Genomic DNA, 18,233 nt, shown 5'->3' with positions numbered 1-18,233 from the left:
GGAAGAAGCTGCCTTTGGCTCCGATTTGAGGCCATAGCCGCCTCACCACAACCTACAAATCGCCCAGCACCATCGTTGAGCCGTTGCTAGCGTAACCAACCCCACCTGGGCCACTAGAGCCACCCTTAAAGCCCCTAGTCATACTTGCCGTGGAACGAGGATGCCGATAGGGCATCATCAGAGCCTTGTCGACGCTCAATAGCCGACCCCGTCGACCCCACCCCATGCCGTCGTAGTCCGCCGCCTCACTAACGCCGACCAGTAAGATCTCCAAGTGCCCGCCTTGAGCCCACCAGCGTGCTCGTCATGGCCCTGCGATGCCGTAGATACCCTTAGCGCCCTCTCTGGGACACCAGGAACGCGTAGCCGCGTGAGCTTGCTGCCGGCTTTAGCCCTCCAACGTGCTTGCGCTAGCACCTGAGTGCCCTAGGAGGCCGTAGCTATGCCATAATCCACCGTCGAGCCACTCCGGGCGAGCTCACCGTTAGCAAGGCGCCGGAGAAGAGAAACAGAGGAGCCGGAGCCCCTCCCCGTCACCGTGTTGTCGATGTTTTACCATCGACAGTTTGTCACAGGAGACAATGATTTATACTGGTTCGGCACACCGAGAAATCACGGTGCCCTACATCCAGTCTGGGGTTGATAGTATATTGCGCCCTGCGCTATCTGTGGTGTTTTCTCTATTTTTCTCTATCTCTTCTCTATCTTCCGGTCTGAGGTCCAGTGTGTTCAGGGATGCCGATCTAGGGAGCTCTGCCCTTCTTTATATAGTTCAGAAGGCAGGAGTCCTAGTAGGTAACAAAGTAGAGATCATAGTAGGATTACATGCAACTAGTCATAGTAGGATTACATGTAGAGAATCCTAGTTGGACAAGATCTTCTTCTCTCTTCTCCGCGGAGAACCCCATGGGTCTCGCGTCGACACGTGTGCACCTGGTGCACGGTGCGCCACGTGTGCGTGTACGGGATGATTTAGGAATACGATAATGAGCGAGAGGTGAAGGTGGAACAGGATAGACTAAGAATGGGTTGAGATAGATGAGAAATTGTTTGGACAAGGATAAAATAGAGCTCAATTTGAGAATTAATTTTGAAATGATTTTGAAAATAGTTTGATTTTGTGTGATTTATTTATTTGAATTTTTGGGATGTTACGCTGTGCCTGTCTCTGTCTCTACTGGAAACCCACTCAGGTCTCGTGCTCCCAACTCTCCTCCTCATGCTGCTCCTGCTGATCCTCCTCCTCACTATCATCTAGAACACTGTCTGAGAGGCTAGGAAGATCAAACTTTGGTGCAGACTGATCTGGAGGAAGTGGTGGCAGTCCTGCACGCTCTCTAGCCTCCCTGTGGGCCTCCAATTTCTCTAACCGGTCCTCATAAGCTGTCCTCGCTTCATAGGTGCAGTTGGTGAAGATGGCCTTCAGCCACTCTCCAAACTTCTTCATCATCTTCTTCTTCCTGGAGCCAGAGCGAGACGACTCAGGGATGTCCGCATGTGTAGTAGAGGAGCCTCCCGTGGTCTAGCGAGCTGCAGTAGACTGGGTTTTCTCAATCTTGTAGACGGTGTGAATCCCGTCCTTCGGAAAGCTAAGTCCGGTGACTCTCACAATCAAGAACAGGAGATAGGGAGCATAAGGCAGCTCTCTCTTCCCATCCTCCATAGCAAGCCTCAGCTTGTGCCATATGAACCAAGGAACATTAAACTTGTCCCCACCTGGAGTGAACCGAGTTAGCATGCTCCTCCGAGGCTGCTCCATCCTTGGAGTTGATGGTGTTCCTAATAAGGTTGTTGAGGATGTAATAGTAACTCTGCAGCCCACTCTCCTCTAGCCATCAACAGTCCTATTGTCCCTCCACATGTACTTGGTGTCACGAACTCAGCCCTGGAATGATCATGGATATAAGTGTAGGTGCGGTGCACCTCTCCAAAGCCAAGAATCTGGCTGAAGGTGACGAAGTCAACACGGCAGTGTCGACCATCCGTCATCCAATGTATCTCATCTGTGGACTAGTCATAGAAGTAGGTGGCATGGAAACCTCCTCATTCCAGCTGGAATCCCATGATGTCGGAGAGCTCAAAGCGGTCACAGACCTTGATCACATTGTTAAACGTAGGCTCTTCCTTGTCATGTATCTCATCCCGGTCAATATATTGCATATTGCAGTCTTTGTCTCCTTGGCACAAAAAATAGCAGTGGCATAGAAGTTGGAATAAAAAACATTCCAGGACCTATAGTCAATGCCCATGTCCTTACGCACTGCATAAGGGTTGATCTGCCTTGCTTCTTCAGTCGCCCTCCATCTCTTGGAATACTTGGTGAGAGGATGAATATAAGTGTCATCCGGAGGCATCATGAGCTTTGTCAGGTGCAGTTGAACTTTGTCAGGTGCAGAGAGGAGGCCAGTACAGCCACAAGGAGGAATGATGTGTCCCTCCATCTCCAATCTCTCCTCGCCCTCGATGTGCTGCTGATGCCTCCCCCTGTCACTGACAAACCTCAGAGCTGCACTGCTACTGCCAGCAAGCTTCCCACGACCACGACGAGGGGCCTGCTTGTCTCTCGGCTCCGTCATCTTCCTCTTCCCCTTTGGTCATCTCCGTGCTCCATCTATGCATAAGATAGAACTTGATAAGAAACTGTATAAATGGAGTAGTCTTAATAAGCAAGAATATTTAGATCATGAACTTGGAAGCTAGCTGGGCTATCTCTAGGATCAGCCGAGAGGAGGAGCAACGCTTTGTTGATGCTGTCGCTGCGTGCACTACTGGACTCAGTGAATTTGCCGAGTGCCAGGGGCACTCGGCAAAGCCCAATTTACACTCGGCAAAGGCTTTGCCGAGTGCTGCACTCGGCAAAGAGCACTCGGCAAAAAAAGAGTCGGCAAAGACGTCTTTGCCGAGTGTCTTTTGTCGGGCACTCGGCAAAGCCTTTGCCGAGTGCCGACACTCGGCAAAGTTGGAACCGAAAAAAAAGCCGAAAAAAATAGGAATTTTTACCCAAAAAAAATGAATTTTTTTTTAATTGGTGGAGGCCCCCACCGGTCAGCGCCCATCCATCTCCGGCTTTTTCGCATAAATTTCACGGCTACGCGGCCGACGGGATTCGAACCCAAGACCTCCCGCTGCGCACAAACCTACTCTACCACTACACCACACTGTCACTTGTGTCTAGATTCCGTTTTAGTTCCCAATATATTATACTAAATCGAGTGTAAATTGCTTATTTGAGACCCTAAATGAATTCAAATCAAAAAGTGGTCAACTACAAAGTTTCATAACTTTTTGAGATCTACAATTTTCATTTAGTAAGTTTTTCCATCCGAGGTCGTTTGAAAAATTTGAATTTTAAATTTGAGAGATTCAAACGTAGTTTTGCATGATAAGATGATTTCAAATCAAAAAGTTGTCAACTACATAGTTTCATAACTTTTGGAGATCTACAATTTTCATTTAGGAAGTTTTTTCATCCGAGGTCGTTTGAAAAATTCAAATTTTAAAATTTTCAAATTCAAACGTCGTTTTTGCATGAAAAATGATTTCAAATCAAAATGTTGCCAACTACAAAATTTCATAACTTCTCAAGATCTACAAAGTTTATTTTGGTCATTTGTTCATCCGACATAGTGGTAGTAACATTGTTCACAAATCATATATATCTCTCTTCTATTTTCATGAAATTAATATGAGAGATGTATATTTTATGAACAACGTTATTGTCGCTTTGTCAAATAAAGAAATGACCAAAATAAACTTTGTAGATCTTGAGAAGTTATACAACTTTGTAGTTGAAAAGTTTTTCATTTGAATTCATTTAGGGCCTCAAAAATTAATTCGAAAAACTGATTTGCCGAGGGCCAAAAAAATGCACACGGCAAAATACCTCTTTGCCGAGTGCCAAAATATAGGCACTCGGCAAAATACGGCTTTGCCGAGTGCTAGAAAAAAGGCACTCGGCAAACTGAGAGTAAATTGCTTGTTTGAGGCCCTAAATGAATTCAAATCAAAAAGTGGTCAACTACAAAGTTTCATAACTTTTTGAGATCTACAATTTTCATTTAGTAAGTTTTTCCATCCGAGGTCGTTTGAAAAATTTGAATTTTAAATTTGAGAGATTCAAACATAGTTTTGCATGATAAGATGATTTCAAATCAAAAAGTTGTCAACTACATAGTTTCATAACTTTTGGAGATCTACAATTTTCATTTAGGAAGTTTTTTCATCCGAGGTCGTTTGAAAAATTCAAATTTTAAAATTTTCAAATTCAAACGTCGTTTTTGCATGACCAGATGATTTCAAATCAAAATGTTGCCAACTACAAAATTTCATAACTTATCAAGATCTATAAAGTTTATTTTGGTCATTTGTTCATCCGACGTAGTGGTAGTAACATTGTTCACAAATCTTATATATGTATCTTCTACTTTCATGAAATTAATATGAGAGATATGAGATATGTAGATTTTATGAACAACGTTATTGTCGCTTTGTCAAATGAAGAAATGACCAAAATAAACTTTGTAGATCTTGAGAAGTTATACAACTTTGTAGTTGAAAAGTTTTTCATTTGAATTCATTTAGGGCCTCAAAAATTGCTTCGAAAAAATAATTCGCCGAGGGCAAAAAAAAAAAAAATGCACACGGCAAAAAGCTTCTTTGCCGAGTGCCAAAAAAAAAACACTCGGCAAAGACGTATTTTGCCGTGTGTTTTTGTTTGCCGAGTGTATTTTATTTGGCACTCGGCAAACACGGTATTTGCCGAGTGTCCGATAAAATACACTCGGCAAAGCCTCGGCACTCGGCAAATCGCCGGTTTCCGGTAGTGGTGCATCCCGACCTGGAAGGGCGGCCTTCTTACGGGCACGGGTCGCGCGACTCTGACCCAGACGACGCTCTCCGCTATCCCGATCCACGTGTCGATTTGTTGCTGCCTGTCTGCCTGGGCTATCGACGAGATTGACAGCCGGCGACGCGCGTTCCTATGGATCGGGACCGACTCCGTCTCGGGCGGGCGCGGTGGGCTGGGGATCCCTGACATGAGGATACTCGGCTACGCTCTTCGCCTACGCTGGGAATGGCTACAGAGGACCAGGCCGGACTCGCCATGGGCGGCCTTACCGTCAATCACCGAACGCAAGGTCAGCTCCATGTTCCAGTGCTCGGTCACCGTGGAAGTGGGTGATGGGACCTCAGCGCGCTAATGGACCGACTCGTGGTTACCTGAGGGGACGACTGAAACGCTCGGTCAAGGATGCCTTGGCAGGACAACGCTGGGTGCAGGACATCACGGGAGCACGGACGGCCCCCGTGCTCATCGAATACGTCCACCTCTGGGCTATGGTGGACAGCGTACAGCTTGATCCCTTGGTCCCAGATCGCTTCGTTTGTCAATGGACGCCGGACGGACAATACACCGTTCGCTCGGCGTACAGGGCCTTCTTCACAGGTTGGACGACCATGGCTGGCGCCAAGGAGCTATGGCGCGCGGCTGTCCCTCCCAAGGTCAAATTCTTCTTCTGGCTGACCTTGCATGGGCGTCTTTGGACGGCGGAACGCTGCATGCGGCACGGGCTACAGTCGACTGTCCCCTGCGCGCTCTGCGATCAGCACGACGAAACCACAGATCACTTGCTATGCTCCTGTGTCTGGTCGCGGCTCCTCGCGGCAATGATGATCACTGTGGCGGCTCCGCACCAGGATTCTTGCCTATGCGACTGGTGGCTGTCTTCTCGTGCCGATCTTCCTGAGCCGCTTCGACTCCTTAGTACTGCTCATCTCGTGGACCATTTGGAAGGAGCGCAATCGGCGAACGTTCGACCGAAAGTCCGCCACAACCTCTGAGCTTGTGGTCACCGTCCTGCAGGAGGCAGACGCCTGGATTGGAGCGGGATTCAGCAGCTTGAGGCCGGGTCGTCGCAGCCCACTCGCCACCGTAGCGCAATAGTTTTATTTTCTTAGCACAGCCTTAGTAGGCCACCAATTGCTGGTGATATGTGTCGTGTGCCACTCCGGCATGCGGATGGCGCCTCGCCGTTGCGCTGTTAGGAACGTGTAAACTCCCTATTTTCCACTTAATGAAGCACGTGCTAATGCTAAGGCACACTTTCGAAAAAAGAAGCTAGCTGGGCAAAGCTACAGGCATGTGGCACTGCCGCACCCAACAGCTTCACTATAAATTAGGCAAGGGGAGACTACGCACCATTGACGTGTCATTGGAGAACAGAGACCCTGTTGCGTGATGGCACAAAAACATCTACTGTATATCAGTATATGGGAAGCTTGTAAGGAGGTTGCGTTTCGCAGTATAGGCAAGCAGCTTCGATTCAAAGGTTATGTCATAAGTCTCTTAATCACCATCGACGAAGATCTGGAAAACAGAAATTAAAGACAAAAATGGGCTAGTGCTACAGCAGGCAGGACATAAGCTTTTGTTTCGACATTCTTGCACATTTCTAATCATAATTTACAGTTTTGTTGCAGAACCCCCGTCATGACCTGTAGTAAAAAATAAATGGGTCCAATTAGATGGAGGAGAGGCACGAAAATTAAAGCTTTCTAAATCACAAACACAAGGTATATATATGCTACGCAGTATATACAAAGAAAATCAGCAAATAAGAACCTGCAACCAAATACACGGGTGAGCACATCTGCAACCACTAGCATGAGTAGCAATAGAGAAAGTTTAGTCTAGAAATGGACATTGTAGTATAATTAGCCAGTATAAACAAGAAGTAAGAGGTAAATGTCCATGTCATATGATGCAAGAACATATTAATGGACGAAATTAAAAAGCCAAAAAGATGGCCAGCTCCTCTGCTTGCTCTTCTATCCACGTCGGCTTAGATGTTTTACACCGTGCGATCGGTTCATTGACGGCCACCCTCTTATTACGTTGGTAGGTGGGTGCCTGATTCTCGAACTGTTCTGTCCTCTTACCTTTCAGCTTCTCGGTTTGGCTTCGGTCGGACTCCACTTCCGTCTTCGTTTCTGTCACCTTTCCTTCCGATTCGGACATCAGTAATTGCGTCCTCGGCTTCTCCCCAATCGGCCTTTTCTCTTCCCTTCCCTCGGGCTGTTGGTCCGCTGCTCGCCCGCTCTCCTCTCCTTCCGCCTCCTTCGCCGCCGCCGGTTCTTTGTACGCTGCCGCTGCTGCCCCTCCTCGGCGACCTCGCGCCGCCGCAGGCTCGCGCCGCCGCAGGGCCTGGGGTGCGGCCCCGGCTCCGCCTCGTCCGGTGCTTCTTTGTACGCTGCGGCTGCTGCCCCTCCTCGGCGACCTCGCGCCGCCACAGGCTCGCGCCGCCGCAGGGCCTGGGGTGCGGGCCCGGCTCCGCCTCCTTGGGGCTGCCCAGCATTCTACTGGCAGTCGTCGTCGGGGCCTGCGGACGGCCGTCGCGGTTCCGTCGTCCAGGGAAGCGGCTGTTCCCGCGGAGAGCCTCGCTGTCGTACTGTTCACTCTCCTCTGTCTTATCCACCCTTCTGCGCTACGTGCGGTCCGGTTCGCTCTTCGGTGTGCCAATGTCTGATTTGGTTGCTTCGTTGCCCCTGTAGGTTCCCCTCGTCGTTGTTGCTGCGTTGATTGTCGACACACGCCTCTGAGCTGTGGCCAGGGGTCGCTGCTGCGCCGTTCAGCCACGCGTCTGTGCCACCGGAGAATCTCGCCGTCGTGCAGTTGCTGCGCGTCGTCCAGTTGGTGCGCGCTGATTTTATTCACCTTCTTCCGTCTCATTGTGTGTTATAGATGCGTTTCGGTTCTCTGTTTCCTCTGCCCTTGCTTGATTCGACCACTCCGTTCCCCCTGCAGGTTCCCGTCGGCGCCGTTGTTGTCCCTGTTGGTTGCCTGTTCTTTCCAGGTCCGTTCTTCAGCCCGCCTGCCTTGTGCGTCTCCTTTTCTTATGTTCATCTAAGATATTATACATCCTCACTGATGCAGCGTTTTGGGTTTCTTATCTTGCACGAACGTCATGTTCGTGTAGGCTTGCGTGAGTTTGGAATTTTAAAACAAGGGGGGTCTGTGTGTTTTGGACAAAACCTCAAAAACAAGGGGAAAATGTTCTGTTTCCGCATGTCCTACTTAGCTGTTTTACAGGCTGTGGCGCAGCATTGCTGCCTTTCTTATGTCTCCGTTATACGTCAGACAGTAGAGGATGGGACTAATTTGTATGGTGTTGAGCTGCAGCTGCCCCAGCACGCTGCTCAAGGCCCATCTGCCACCACACTTTTCTTCTGGGCTCCCCCGGGTTTACCAGCCCCTTCTGCTTATGAGATTGCATCTTTGCAAGCCCTGGTACACCTACAGGCCACGTTTGGTTTCATTATAGCTGATTACAGTATTCATGGTTTATTGTTGTACAGGAATTTAGCTCGCCATCTTTTCCCACTTGCAAATAGAGGTATTCACCTAGCTAGGCTGGTTATTGCTACTTCCAGTGATGCTGGCGCACCCTGTCCGCTGCTCCTGGCAGTTGCGCAGCAGCTAATTGATCAAGTAGGTTCCGTTATAGACGGAATGGTGTCTTAGCGTCTGATGGTGCTCTCCAATTTTTGTTTTTCTGTTTTCCTAAACTTTGTTTCGTGGTTCATGCTTCCCGCCTGTCTTCACACCATGTTACGCCTTTTTCTTTCCTGTATGTTGACTAGGTTTCCCATGGTTCCTTTTAGTTTGCTTCAATGTTTCATAGTCCTCAGTTTAGTTCCCACAGCAGTGTGCCTTTCTCATTTGTGCCTAATTTACTGACCCTCGATAGGTTCATGATTCCTCATTCCTGGCTAATTGACTCATCCACACCGACTGCATGCTTTGTTTTAGTTTCTTTGCGTTTGTGTTTTGCTGTTCTTACGTGCTTCGACCACCCTTTGTCTATAACAACCTGCCTGGGCCTACCAACTGCTGCCTCACTGTGTCGGTTCTTTGGTTCTCAAAAAAAAAACAAAAAAAAAGGTTCTTTGTTCGCTATGATTATCTGCGCAGTGCTCGCCTTGAATGGAGTCGTCTGTTCCATGGGGTGGTCACCTGCACAGTATGTTCTTTTTATTCTACTTTACCTGCTTACTATATGCTGTTTGCTTCGGTTGTTGCACACGTTCCTATTTGTTGCACTAGCTTACCGGTTGCCCTGCCAGTGGACAGCTCGATGCGCCTGCGCGCCTCTGCTGCCGCCTCCTCGGCTCCCCGCACTAGGCAACGTATGTACCTAGCGCTATTGCGCATCTCCTCTTCCTTCTAATACATTATTAAAAGGTTGTGTGATGTTTCTCAACTCAGCCCGTGCTTCGTCCCATCCTGCTGATACGTCTGTTCTGTTCTCGCTGCACCGCGATTCCTTACAGCCAGATTCGTCGCTTCCATTACCGCTGGCCCATCGCGCGCCGCAGCGTATGTGCTGGCTTCTTTCTTGTTGCTTATTTTACTGCCCATGCGCTACCGGACTTTGTTAATATCTATCCTTTCTATTAGGTATTGCACCCTCTGATGAGCCAGGCGGCTCTTGTCCTCCTGTTCAGCCGGACCGTTTGTTACGGTTAGGCCCTTCTACTGTAGCTCCACCAAGATCTCGTGCGCGGCGCCGCCTTTTCCAGCAGCAGCCCGACTCACCGACGCATGTCCAGTCGTCGGCCCCTTCTTCTCGTGTGGGCGGTTCATTGCGGTCAGGGTCTTCGCCTCAGCAGAATACAGCAAGTCGCGTCAGACGCCGTGCGTTCTGCTTGCCATTCCATGGTTTGTGGTCCTCTTGTCAGATTACGAGTGCTATGTCTAAAAGTCCGACCTCCTACGTAGGTACCAGCACATCCTATGTTATTCGAAGTTCTGATCCCGCAGCTTCCAGGCAAAAGAGGCGACGCCTTCTACAGCAGCACCGGCTGGTTTGGGGAGGTAACAGTCGCGCTTGCCTTCTAGATATTATCCGCATCTTACTCGCCGAGCTGGCCCTTCATGGTTTCTTTCCTCTTCAGGAGCTGCTGTTGTTCGTAGTGCAGACCTTGTCTGTGGCCAGTTTGATCCGGAGTTTGTTAATGCGCTCAAAGGTACAGACTCAGCCTATGCTCCGCGGCCTATGCCATCCTTTGCCTTCATATAGCAACGTGTTGCTTCTGTCATTCCATCTATCGTGCCATTGTTGTTCATCCCTTTTCTCCTCCTTTGTTCTGCAGTATCCTATCGTGAACGGTCTTACTATGGAGGACCTTCGCATGAATGTTCTAGCTGCCAGGCTGTTTTCTGGCATGCTGAAAGAGTTGCAAAAGAGTCACGCCAGGGTTCACAGTATATCATCTATAACAAATGCTGTAGAGGAGGCAAGGTTATCATACCTCCGTTCCCACCTCAGCCAGAACCTTTGGCTTCGCTTGCCAGGTTCGATGGTGGCACTGCTTCTAACAAGTTTATGCGGACCATCAGGCAGTACAATTGCCTTTTTGCTTTCACGTCTATGGGTGCAAACATAGACCAGTCCATCAACAATGGTGGAGGCCCTCCTGTCTTCAAAATCTGCGGTCAGATTCATCACCGCATAGGTTCCTTGCTGCCCCCAGAGGACAGTCCTCCCAAGTTTATCCAACTCTATGTTTATGACACATCGAACGAGGTTCGCAACAGAATAGGTGCGCTCAGCCATGATGACAGGCGAGGCACGGATTTCGATCCCACTATTGTTCAGGCTCTGGCTGATATGCTTGATGAGCACAACCCTTTAGTGCAGCAATTCAAGATGGCTAGAGATAGGCTGTCTGAGGAAGACGCTGAGGAGTTTGTCATTCGGATTGTGGGGCCTCGTGATGGAGACCCACCGCAGTACAGCCTGCCAGCCACTGAAGAGCTTGCCATGCTTGTTGTGGGAGACTTTGGTCCTGAGGCGTTCGAACAAGATAGTGTTGTACAGACACGGGCAGGTGAACTGAAGCAGATTTCAGCTCTTCATCCAGCCTTCATGGCACTGCAGTATCCTTTGCTCTTCCCATATGCTGAGCGTGGGTTCCAGATTGGAGTTCTATATGCTGGTTTTACGGCAACAGAAGAGAATACGTACAACAAAGTCACAACGCAGGATTATTTCTGCTACATGTTTCATTATAGAAGGAACCAGCCGAATCCATACCTTTGTTTCGGTGCATTATCGAGCCAAGCTAAAGTTGATGCAAGAGCTTGTGTTGATGAAAATAGGCTTAGTTACTTAATCAAGAACCAAGCAGATATTCGCATGGAAAGTATCCAAGGCATCTGTGATGCTATTAGTAAAGGGTCTACGCACGGTAATGAAATGGGTAAAATGACAGTGTTACCGGCTTCGTTCACTGGTGGCAGGCGCTATATGATTCAGAATTACCATGATGGAATAGCTATCTTCCGCGAGTACGGCCCCCCAGATTTCTTTGTTACTTTTACATGCAATCCTAAATGGTTGGAGGTCGCAGAAGGTATATTTGATCCTGGTCAAAAACTGACCGACGGATCCGACATCATCGTAAGAGTGTTCAATATGAAACTGGAGGAACTTCTACAGGATATCAGATCTGGGACTATGTTTGGAGTATGCACTGCAGGTAATGTGTTTCTACGTTGCCTGCTCATAGTCCCTAGCGTTCCTACTAGGTGCATGCTTCCACTAAAGTCTCCATCTTGCCTTTCGTTCTCCCTTACTTCATGTGCCTGTGTTTCCAGATTCTAAACATCATGTCTGCTTCTCCATGCAGTCCTGCACACCATCGAGTTTCAAAAACATGGTCTCCCGCATGCGCATATTATCTTGTGGACCGCATCAGACACATCAAATCCCACTCCTAGGATGATTGATACTTACATATCTGCTGAGATACTGGATCCGAGCATTGATCCGTTAGGGTATGCTCTTGTTGCCGAACACATGATCCATGGGCCATGTGGTCCTGACAATCCCAGGTGCCCCTGCATGAAGGATGACAAGTGCTCCAAGCGTTTCCCCAAGCCGTATCAGCCAGAGACCTTCTGTCAGTTCTGATGGATTTGCTGTGTACAGAAGAAAGCATAATGCTTTTTTTGTCGAGAAGAGTTGCTTCAAAATGGATAATAGATGGGTCGTTCCACACAACATGTCTTTGCTAAAAAGATATCAGGCTCATATTAATGTGGAGTGGTGCAATAAAACCACTTTCATTAAGTACCTATTCAAGTATGTGACAAAGGGTGCTGATTGCAGCAAAGTTTATTTAGAAAGAGTCAGGCGTGGTGTTGCTGTGCCATATGACAGGCAGACAGAGACGGTTAATGAGATAAAGGAGTATTTGGACTGCCGATACATTTGCGACCAAGATGCGTGCTAGGCGGATGTTTGGGTACGACATCCATAGACACCATCCAGCTGTTGAAAGAATGCCTGTGCACCTTCCTAATGAAAATTTTGTCACTTTCAGTGCAAGACAGAGGATGGACAGGCTGCTGTCTGTAGAATTCCTCAAAAAAACAATGCTAGCAGAATGGTTCGCGTGCAACGAGTTCAATCCTGACGCTCGAACCTTGACGTACACTCAGTTTCCTTCTGAGTGGAGATGGGAGCACAAGGAAAGAAAGTGGGAAAAAAGGAAAACTCACCGAGGTAAGATAGGTCGTATGCACTATGTTCATCCTTCAGTGGGTGAAAGATATTATCTACGGCTCTTATTACTGACTGCTAAAGGATGTACAAGTTTTGAGGATGTGAGGTTCCATAACCGGTTATACCACAAAACGTTCAAGGAAGCATGTAGATCGAGAGGCCTACTCGGCGATGATCAAGAATGGTACGACGCCTTTGACGAGGCTGTTGCCTAGGCCACCTCTAGCCAATTGCGCAGCCTTTTTGTAACAATGGTGCTTTTTTGTGAGGTTGGAGACGAAAACACTTTCTTTGAAAAGGTTTGGAGACATTTATGCGACGATATCCAATATCAGTATAGAGAGACTATTGGTGATCCCAACTACCAGTTGCCTGATGACATTACTAGAGACTACCTGCTAGATGAACTAGCAAAATTGTTTGCACAAGGTGGCAGGGACATAAGGAAGTTCAATCTCCCTTCTAAAAATCATGCTGCGTATCCTGAATCTTATAACCGTCTCATTGAAGAGGAACTTTCCAATCCTATTGACCCTCTCCTCGACATGGACAATCCCACAGCCTCTCTGAACGCTGACCAGACACATGCATTCACTACAATTGTGCAGAGGGTATTAGATAAAGAACCTGGACTCTTCTTTGTATCAGGATATGGAGGAACTGGGAAGACCTTCCTGTGGAATCGCATTGTTTCTTATGTAAGAGCTAAGCAAAGAATAGTATTAACTGTAGCTTCATCTGGAGTAGCCGCGCTGCTTCTTCCAGGAGGGCGGACAGCGCATTCAAGATTTAAAATACCATGTGATCTAGACGATGACACAATATGTGACATCAGTAGAGGCAATATGTTGGCTGAGCTTATTGAGATGGCAAGCTTGGTTATTTGGGACGAAGCTTTTATGACAAATCGAAGAGCGTTTGAGGCTCTTGATCGAACCTTTAGAGACATTGAGAAAGCCGTAAATCCTATTGCAGGCGCTATCCCATTCGGTGGAAAGGTGGTGGTTCTTGGTGGCGATCTTAGGCAGATTCTTCCTGTTGTTGAAGGACGAAGCAAACTGGAGGTCCTCGATGCAGCTATAACCAAGTCAAGGTTATGGTCGCATGTTGAAATGCTTACCCTCAAATAGAATATGCGTCTGGTTTGTCCATCGTCCCTAGCCTGACCATCAGCAGCAGGTGGCAGAGTTCAGTCAGTGGATACTACAGGTCGGTGAAGGTAGGTTGCCTTCCGTTGCCAAAGACGGTGAATCTGAACCAACATGGATCAAGATCCCCAGAGACCTTCTCCTTCACACTGACGGCGATAAATTGTAGTGCATTGTCCAGTCCACGTACCTAGAATTAAGTACAAGATATTCTGACTCAACCTACCTTGGTCAGAGAGCGATCTTAACACCCACAAATGAGCTTGCTGACACGGTCAACGATTATGTCGTCTCCTTGATTCTAGGAAACCACAGGGAATATTTAAGCTCCAACAACATTGCCAAATCAACAGGCCCACATGAAGCTTATGATCTCATGTATCCTGTTGAGTTCCTTAACTCCCTAACTGGTAACAATTTCCCACATCATCGCATAGTACTTAAAAAAGGAGTACCCATCATGCTGCTACGTAATCTTAATCAGACAGACGACCTGTGTAATGGAACCAGATTAATCGTGACCGCTGTTGGACACTGGAGTATTGAGGCACAGATAATGAATGGACGCCACAAAGGCCGCTCTTTTGCTATACCGCGTATCACTTTGCTGCTCAAGAGCAACAAGTGGCCCTTTGTTCTACAAAGGCGTCAATATCCGATAAGAATTTGCTATGGAATGACTATCAACAAGAGTCAAGGGCAGACCCTATCAGCTGTCGGTATCTACCTTAAGCGGCCAGTTTTCAGTCACGGCCAGCTTTATGTGGCTGTTTCTCGTGTGACAGCAAAACAAGGCCTCAAACTACTCATAGAGGACGATGAAGGCAACTGTACTGATGAAACCAGAAATGTAGTATTCAAAGAAATTCTGCAGTTTCTGCCTACCCAGTGACTACACCATCGCCTGGCCAGTGACAGCAGCATCAGCTTCTGTTCGAGTCCAGCACCTAGGCTAGAACCTTCCATAGTCTAGGGGTTTAGCAAGTTCCCCTTTTTATTAGCCTATGAGTTTAGCGCCAGTTGTGCCTTGTATACGCTCTGCACAACGAATTTTGTTGCTCTATGTACAAGACAATTTTTCCGTTAGCCACTTTTGGGTGCCTCTTCTTTTGTAAACAGTTGTAGCTCCCCCATAGCGGCCACAGAGTGCCACCAAATACTTAGTTTCCTAGCCTGTCTCGCTGCCAGCTACAGACTTCCTCTTTAATATTTTAGATGCCGCCTCACGCGCTACCCTTAATACAGTTTACGCGGTTTACTACATTCGCGGCCCTGTTTCCCATACTGTTGATGCCTACTGCGGTTGCCCTACTATCATGCACTCATTTGCCTGTGCAGGTTTGCAGCATCCATGCCATCATGAACCAGACAACTGACCTCGGGAACCTGACGAAAGGCCGTGAAACAAGAGCCATCACGGTCAGGGTTATCAGGAAGTGGACTGTTAGAGAAGATGGAGACGACGGACCTCCATGGTTTATTGGGATGGTCTTAGCAGATGCAAAGGTAACGCAGTGGACATACCCACACCTTTATTTACTGCCTGCTGTTACGAACAAAGAGACCTATTATTACCACAGGTTACCCTACATAGACGGTCTAATACAATTTCTGTTGAACCAGGCAAATTGTTTATATGCTGAGATTCCTCGAGCGGTAATGCCTAACAAGGAGTACCTGCTAGATATAGGCAAAGTTTACATCATCAAGAAGGTCATTGTTAACAATGCTAGGGACACTTACAGACCAATAGACAAATCCTTGATGATACAGATCACAGACTACACATCCATTGAACTGGCAAAAGACTACCCAGCCACCATTCCAGAATATGTATACAATTTAACACCCTTTTCCTCCATCGTGGCCGCTGGCAAGACTGTTTTCAAGTACACAGGTACATAACTTTGTCACCAATTTGATACAAGTTATCGGTTATTCCTCTGTTTTTTGCCTGCAATACATCTGTTTGCCTGCACTAACACTGGTCTACAGATGTCATAGGCTACATCACTGGCTTTACGGCGCTGCAAACCTTTGTCCCAAAAAATAAAGAAAAGGTCACCAATCTTAGAAAGGTCTACATAAATAACCTAAGGTACGTGCCCCCTCTATGTTCGTTACACTCCGTGCAGCCATGGAACACCACCTAACTATAGTTGTATTCCATTTCAGTGATGCCATGCTTACAGTGACGCTGTGGGGTGACCATGCAATCAACTTCAACGTCGAACATGTCTATAATGAAACAGCTGGGAATGTGATTGTCACTTTATTTGTCGGCTGTATACCACGCAGAGATTACAAAGACTATGGTTTGTGCTTTCTATCTCTTGCTTTACAGGTTCCACCTAGACCATAATTACAAATACATTCTTTGTTCCAGACAAAATATATCTTAGTGGCAGCTCCGCGCTCTTCTACTATTTCAATCCCAACATCCCAGAAGCAGCGCCCTTTCATGCGAGGTGCTTAGCACACACGCATCCTTCTTTGTCATTCATGTTCTTCGTCTGCCTTACATCCTCGTCGGCATTCGTTGCAGGTTCAGCAGCCAGCCTGTTTACATAGACCGTCCTGTACAGACACAACAGCTAGCGCTTCCGCCGGTGCTCAAGCCAACACTCAAATTCATGACTGTGGCTGATCTGGATGCTATTGAAGATCCATTCGAATTCGAGGTATGGCACCGGCATATTCTCATACATCTCATCACACCTCGCCATAGCTACAGATACAATAATAATCATACTTATTCATCTTAGCACCACCATCCTTCCAATACAGATAGAGGATTAGCAGACTAATACACCTGCCACTGTGGTAACAGGCTGGAACCTACAAATGCTCAGTCATTGTGGCTTCCATACCAGAGAACAGCACCTGGTGGTATATGTCATGTAAACGCCACAAGAACAAAGCTATTCAGCAGACCGATCGTACATACAGATGCCCAGTGTGTAATGGCTCAGATACTATACCCAGGTACGACCCAATCCAAAAGAAAACGCTCACCCTTACCGCAACAGCTATTCCCTACGTTATTATCATACTGCCAATGTAAACCTATGCAACACACAGGTACCTCCTCTCTTTCATCGGCATGGATGATACTGGTGAAGCAAGGTTCTTTGCATATGACGAGGAGGCGACACAGATAATAGGCAGGGAGTGCCAATCAATTATGAATCCATTAGCACAAACTAGCGGCATACCTCAGCAGCTACTAGAATATAGTCAACAGAAAATATGTGTTTTCTATTGACTTAAGCAACTCTACACTGAGACAATATGTGGTCAAGGCTGTTCTACAGCGTCTATCTAGAAGGCCTGATCAGCCTGGTTCATCCACAGGCACGCTACAGATTGAATCAGGAACAGCCCCACAGAGTCTGCCAGCATCCCCCCGAACACTCGATGCACCGCTATCCGACAACGCCACCCTCCAGGCTGAAACAACTACCACCAGCAGTTAGTGCTTCTTACCCACATTTCATTCAGTCCTTTTAATACATTTTCTCAAACATCTAACGATCTCCTTTTCTGGTGGTAGACTCCAAGTCCCATCAACTGAAACCCAAAACTACCTCGAAAGCAAAAGATCAGTCAAGGTAATTCGATACAGATATAGTTACCTCCGGATCTGCTGTAACCATCCACGGATCAAGTGGCTAAATCTGTGCCTCTGTATGAATTGAAATTAGTTCGCAGCCCAGGTCAACCAAGGTCCGCAGGAATCTGTTTCCAGCTCTATCGGCTGCAGACGAGGCAAGTATACAGAACAATGCACCTCTCCACTAAACTATTTTACACTTCATCTAATATTCCCATTTGCATCCTGTTAGCAGACCGTCGTCCATGATACTGCAGCGCTTCTCACCGCCTCTGTGCCAGACGCCGCCCTCTTGATACCTGCTGATCCATTAGAACCCGCTTCAAAAAGGCAAGTTCCAGCACTAGCTGAATCATTCCACCAGATTTATATTGATTACACCATACACAGGTTCGTAATCTAATTCTTGGACCTATAACAGGGCTAAATCCACCGATGGTCAGAGCGACACAGACGATGCCTGCAACACGTCCTGTGCTTCGCTTGAGTAGCTCCAGGTACCGCTCCACATCTCGCATCGCACATAGACAACCGTCCTCATTTTCCAAAGCCATCTGGGCCAAATAGCACACACTCCAGCTGATTCCTGCTCACCAACTGCAGGTTACAGATAAGCAACAATATGCCAGCCGTGAACTTTTGGATGGTCCATTCTACAACAGCCTGTAAACACCACTTGGCGGCTTTGTTTGCGGGACCATCTTTGTAAATATATGGCCGCACTGGTCATCCATCTAGACTCTACCTGTGTGTACTAGGCTTGATGGATACGGACTGTATCCGCAGCGAACTGTTCCTCTGCTTACTGTCAGCTCCATGCACCAGACTCTTTTTAAGAACCACCGCCTAAATTTATGTACCGCTAATGCTGAATGACCGTGGCTTAAGCCCTCAGGGCGCATG

General features: G+C 47.5%; 1 protein-coding gene across 5 annotated transcripts; it reads left to right on the top strand.

The window, feature by feature from the left end:
• Window positions 1-7,012: 7,012 nt before the first annotated feature.
• Window positions 7,013-18,231, top strand: LOC136508728 (uncharacterized). 5 transcript variants are annotated; one of them, XM_066503494.1, is made up of 21 exons: window positions 7,013-7,445; window positions 7,552-7,693; window positions 7,805-7,853; window positions 8,942-9,020; window positions 9,124-9,186; window positions 9,266-9,376; window positions 9,458-9,694; window positions 9,786-9,874; window positions 9,955-10,026; window positions 15,056-15,223; window positions 15,341-15,614; window positions 15,713-15,815; window positions 15,893-16,032; window positions 16,104-16,185; window positions 16,263-16,398; window positions 16,548-16,702; window positions 16,799-17,328; window positions 17,422-17,485; window positions 17,566-17,660; window positions 17,752-17,827; window positions 17,934-18,231. In XM_066503494.1, exons 4-17 carry the CDS (start codon window positions 8,984-8,986, stop codon window positions 16,980-16,982), a joined length of 1,851 nt encoding a protein of 616 aa, XP_066359591.1. In that variant the 5' UTR covers window positions 7,013-7,445; window positions 7,552-7,693; window positions 7,805-7,853; window positions 8,942-8,983; the 3' UTR covers window positions 16,983-17,328; window positions 17,422-17,485; window positions 17,566-17,660; window positions 17,752-17,827; window positions 17,934-18,231. The 5 variants fall into 5 exon arrangements, with proteins under 5 accessions (XP_066359591.1, XP_066359592.1, XP_066359593.1 ...); XM_066503495.1 differs by having other exon boundaries at window positions 17,563-17,660; XM_066503496.1 differs by having other exon boundaries at window positions 9,458-9,718; window positions 9,828-9,874.
• Window positions 18,232-18,233: the final 2 nt, after the last annotated feature.

This window comes from Miscanthus floridulus, chromosome 15, assembly GCF_019320115.1.
Source record: "Miscanthus floridulus cultivar M001 chromosome 15, ASM1932011v1, whole genome shotgun sequence".
NCBI classification, from domain to species: Eukaryota; Viridiplantae; Streptophyta; class Magnoliopsida; order Poales; family Poaceae; genus Miscanthus; species Miscanthus floridulus.
Note: the sequence above shows the minus strand (reverse complement) of the source record. Positions and strands in the feature narration are given on the sequence as shown.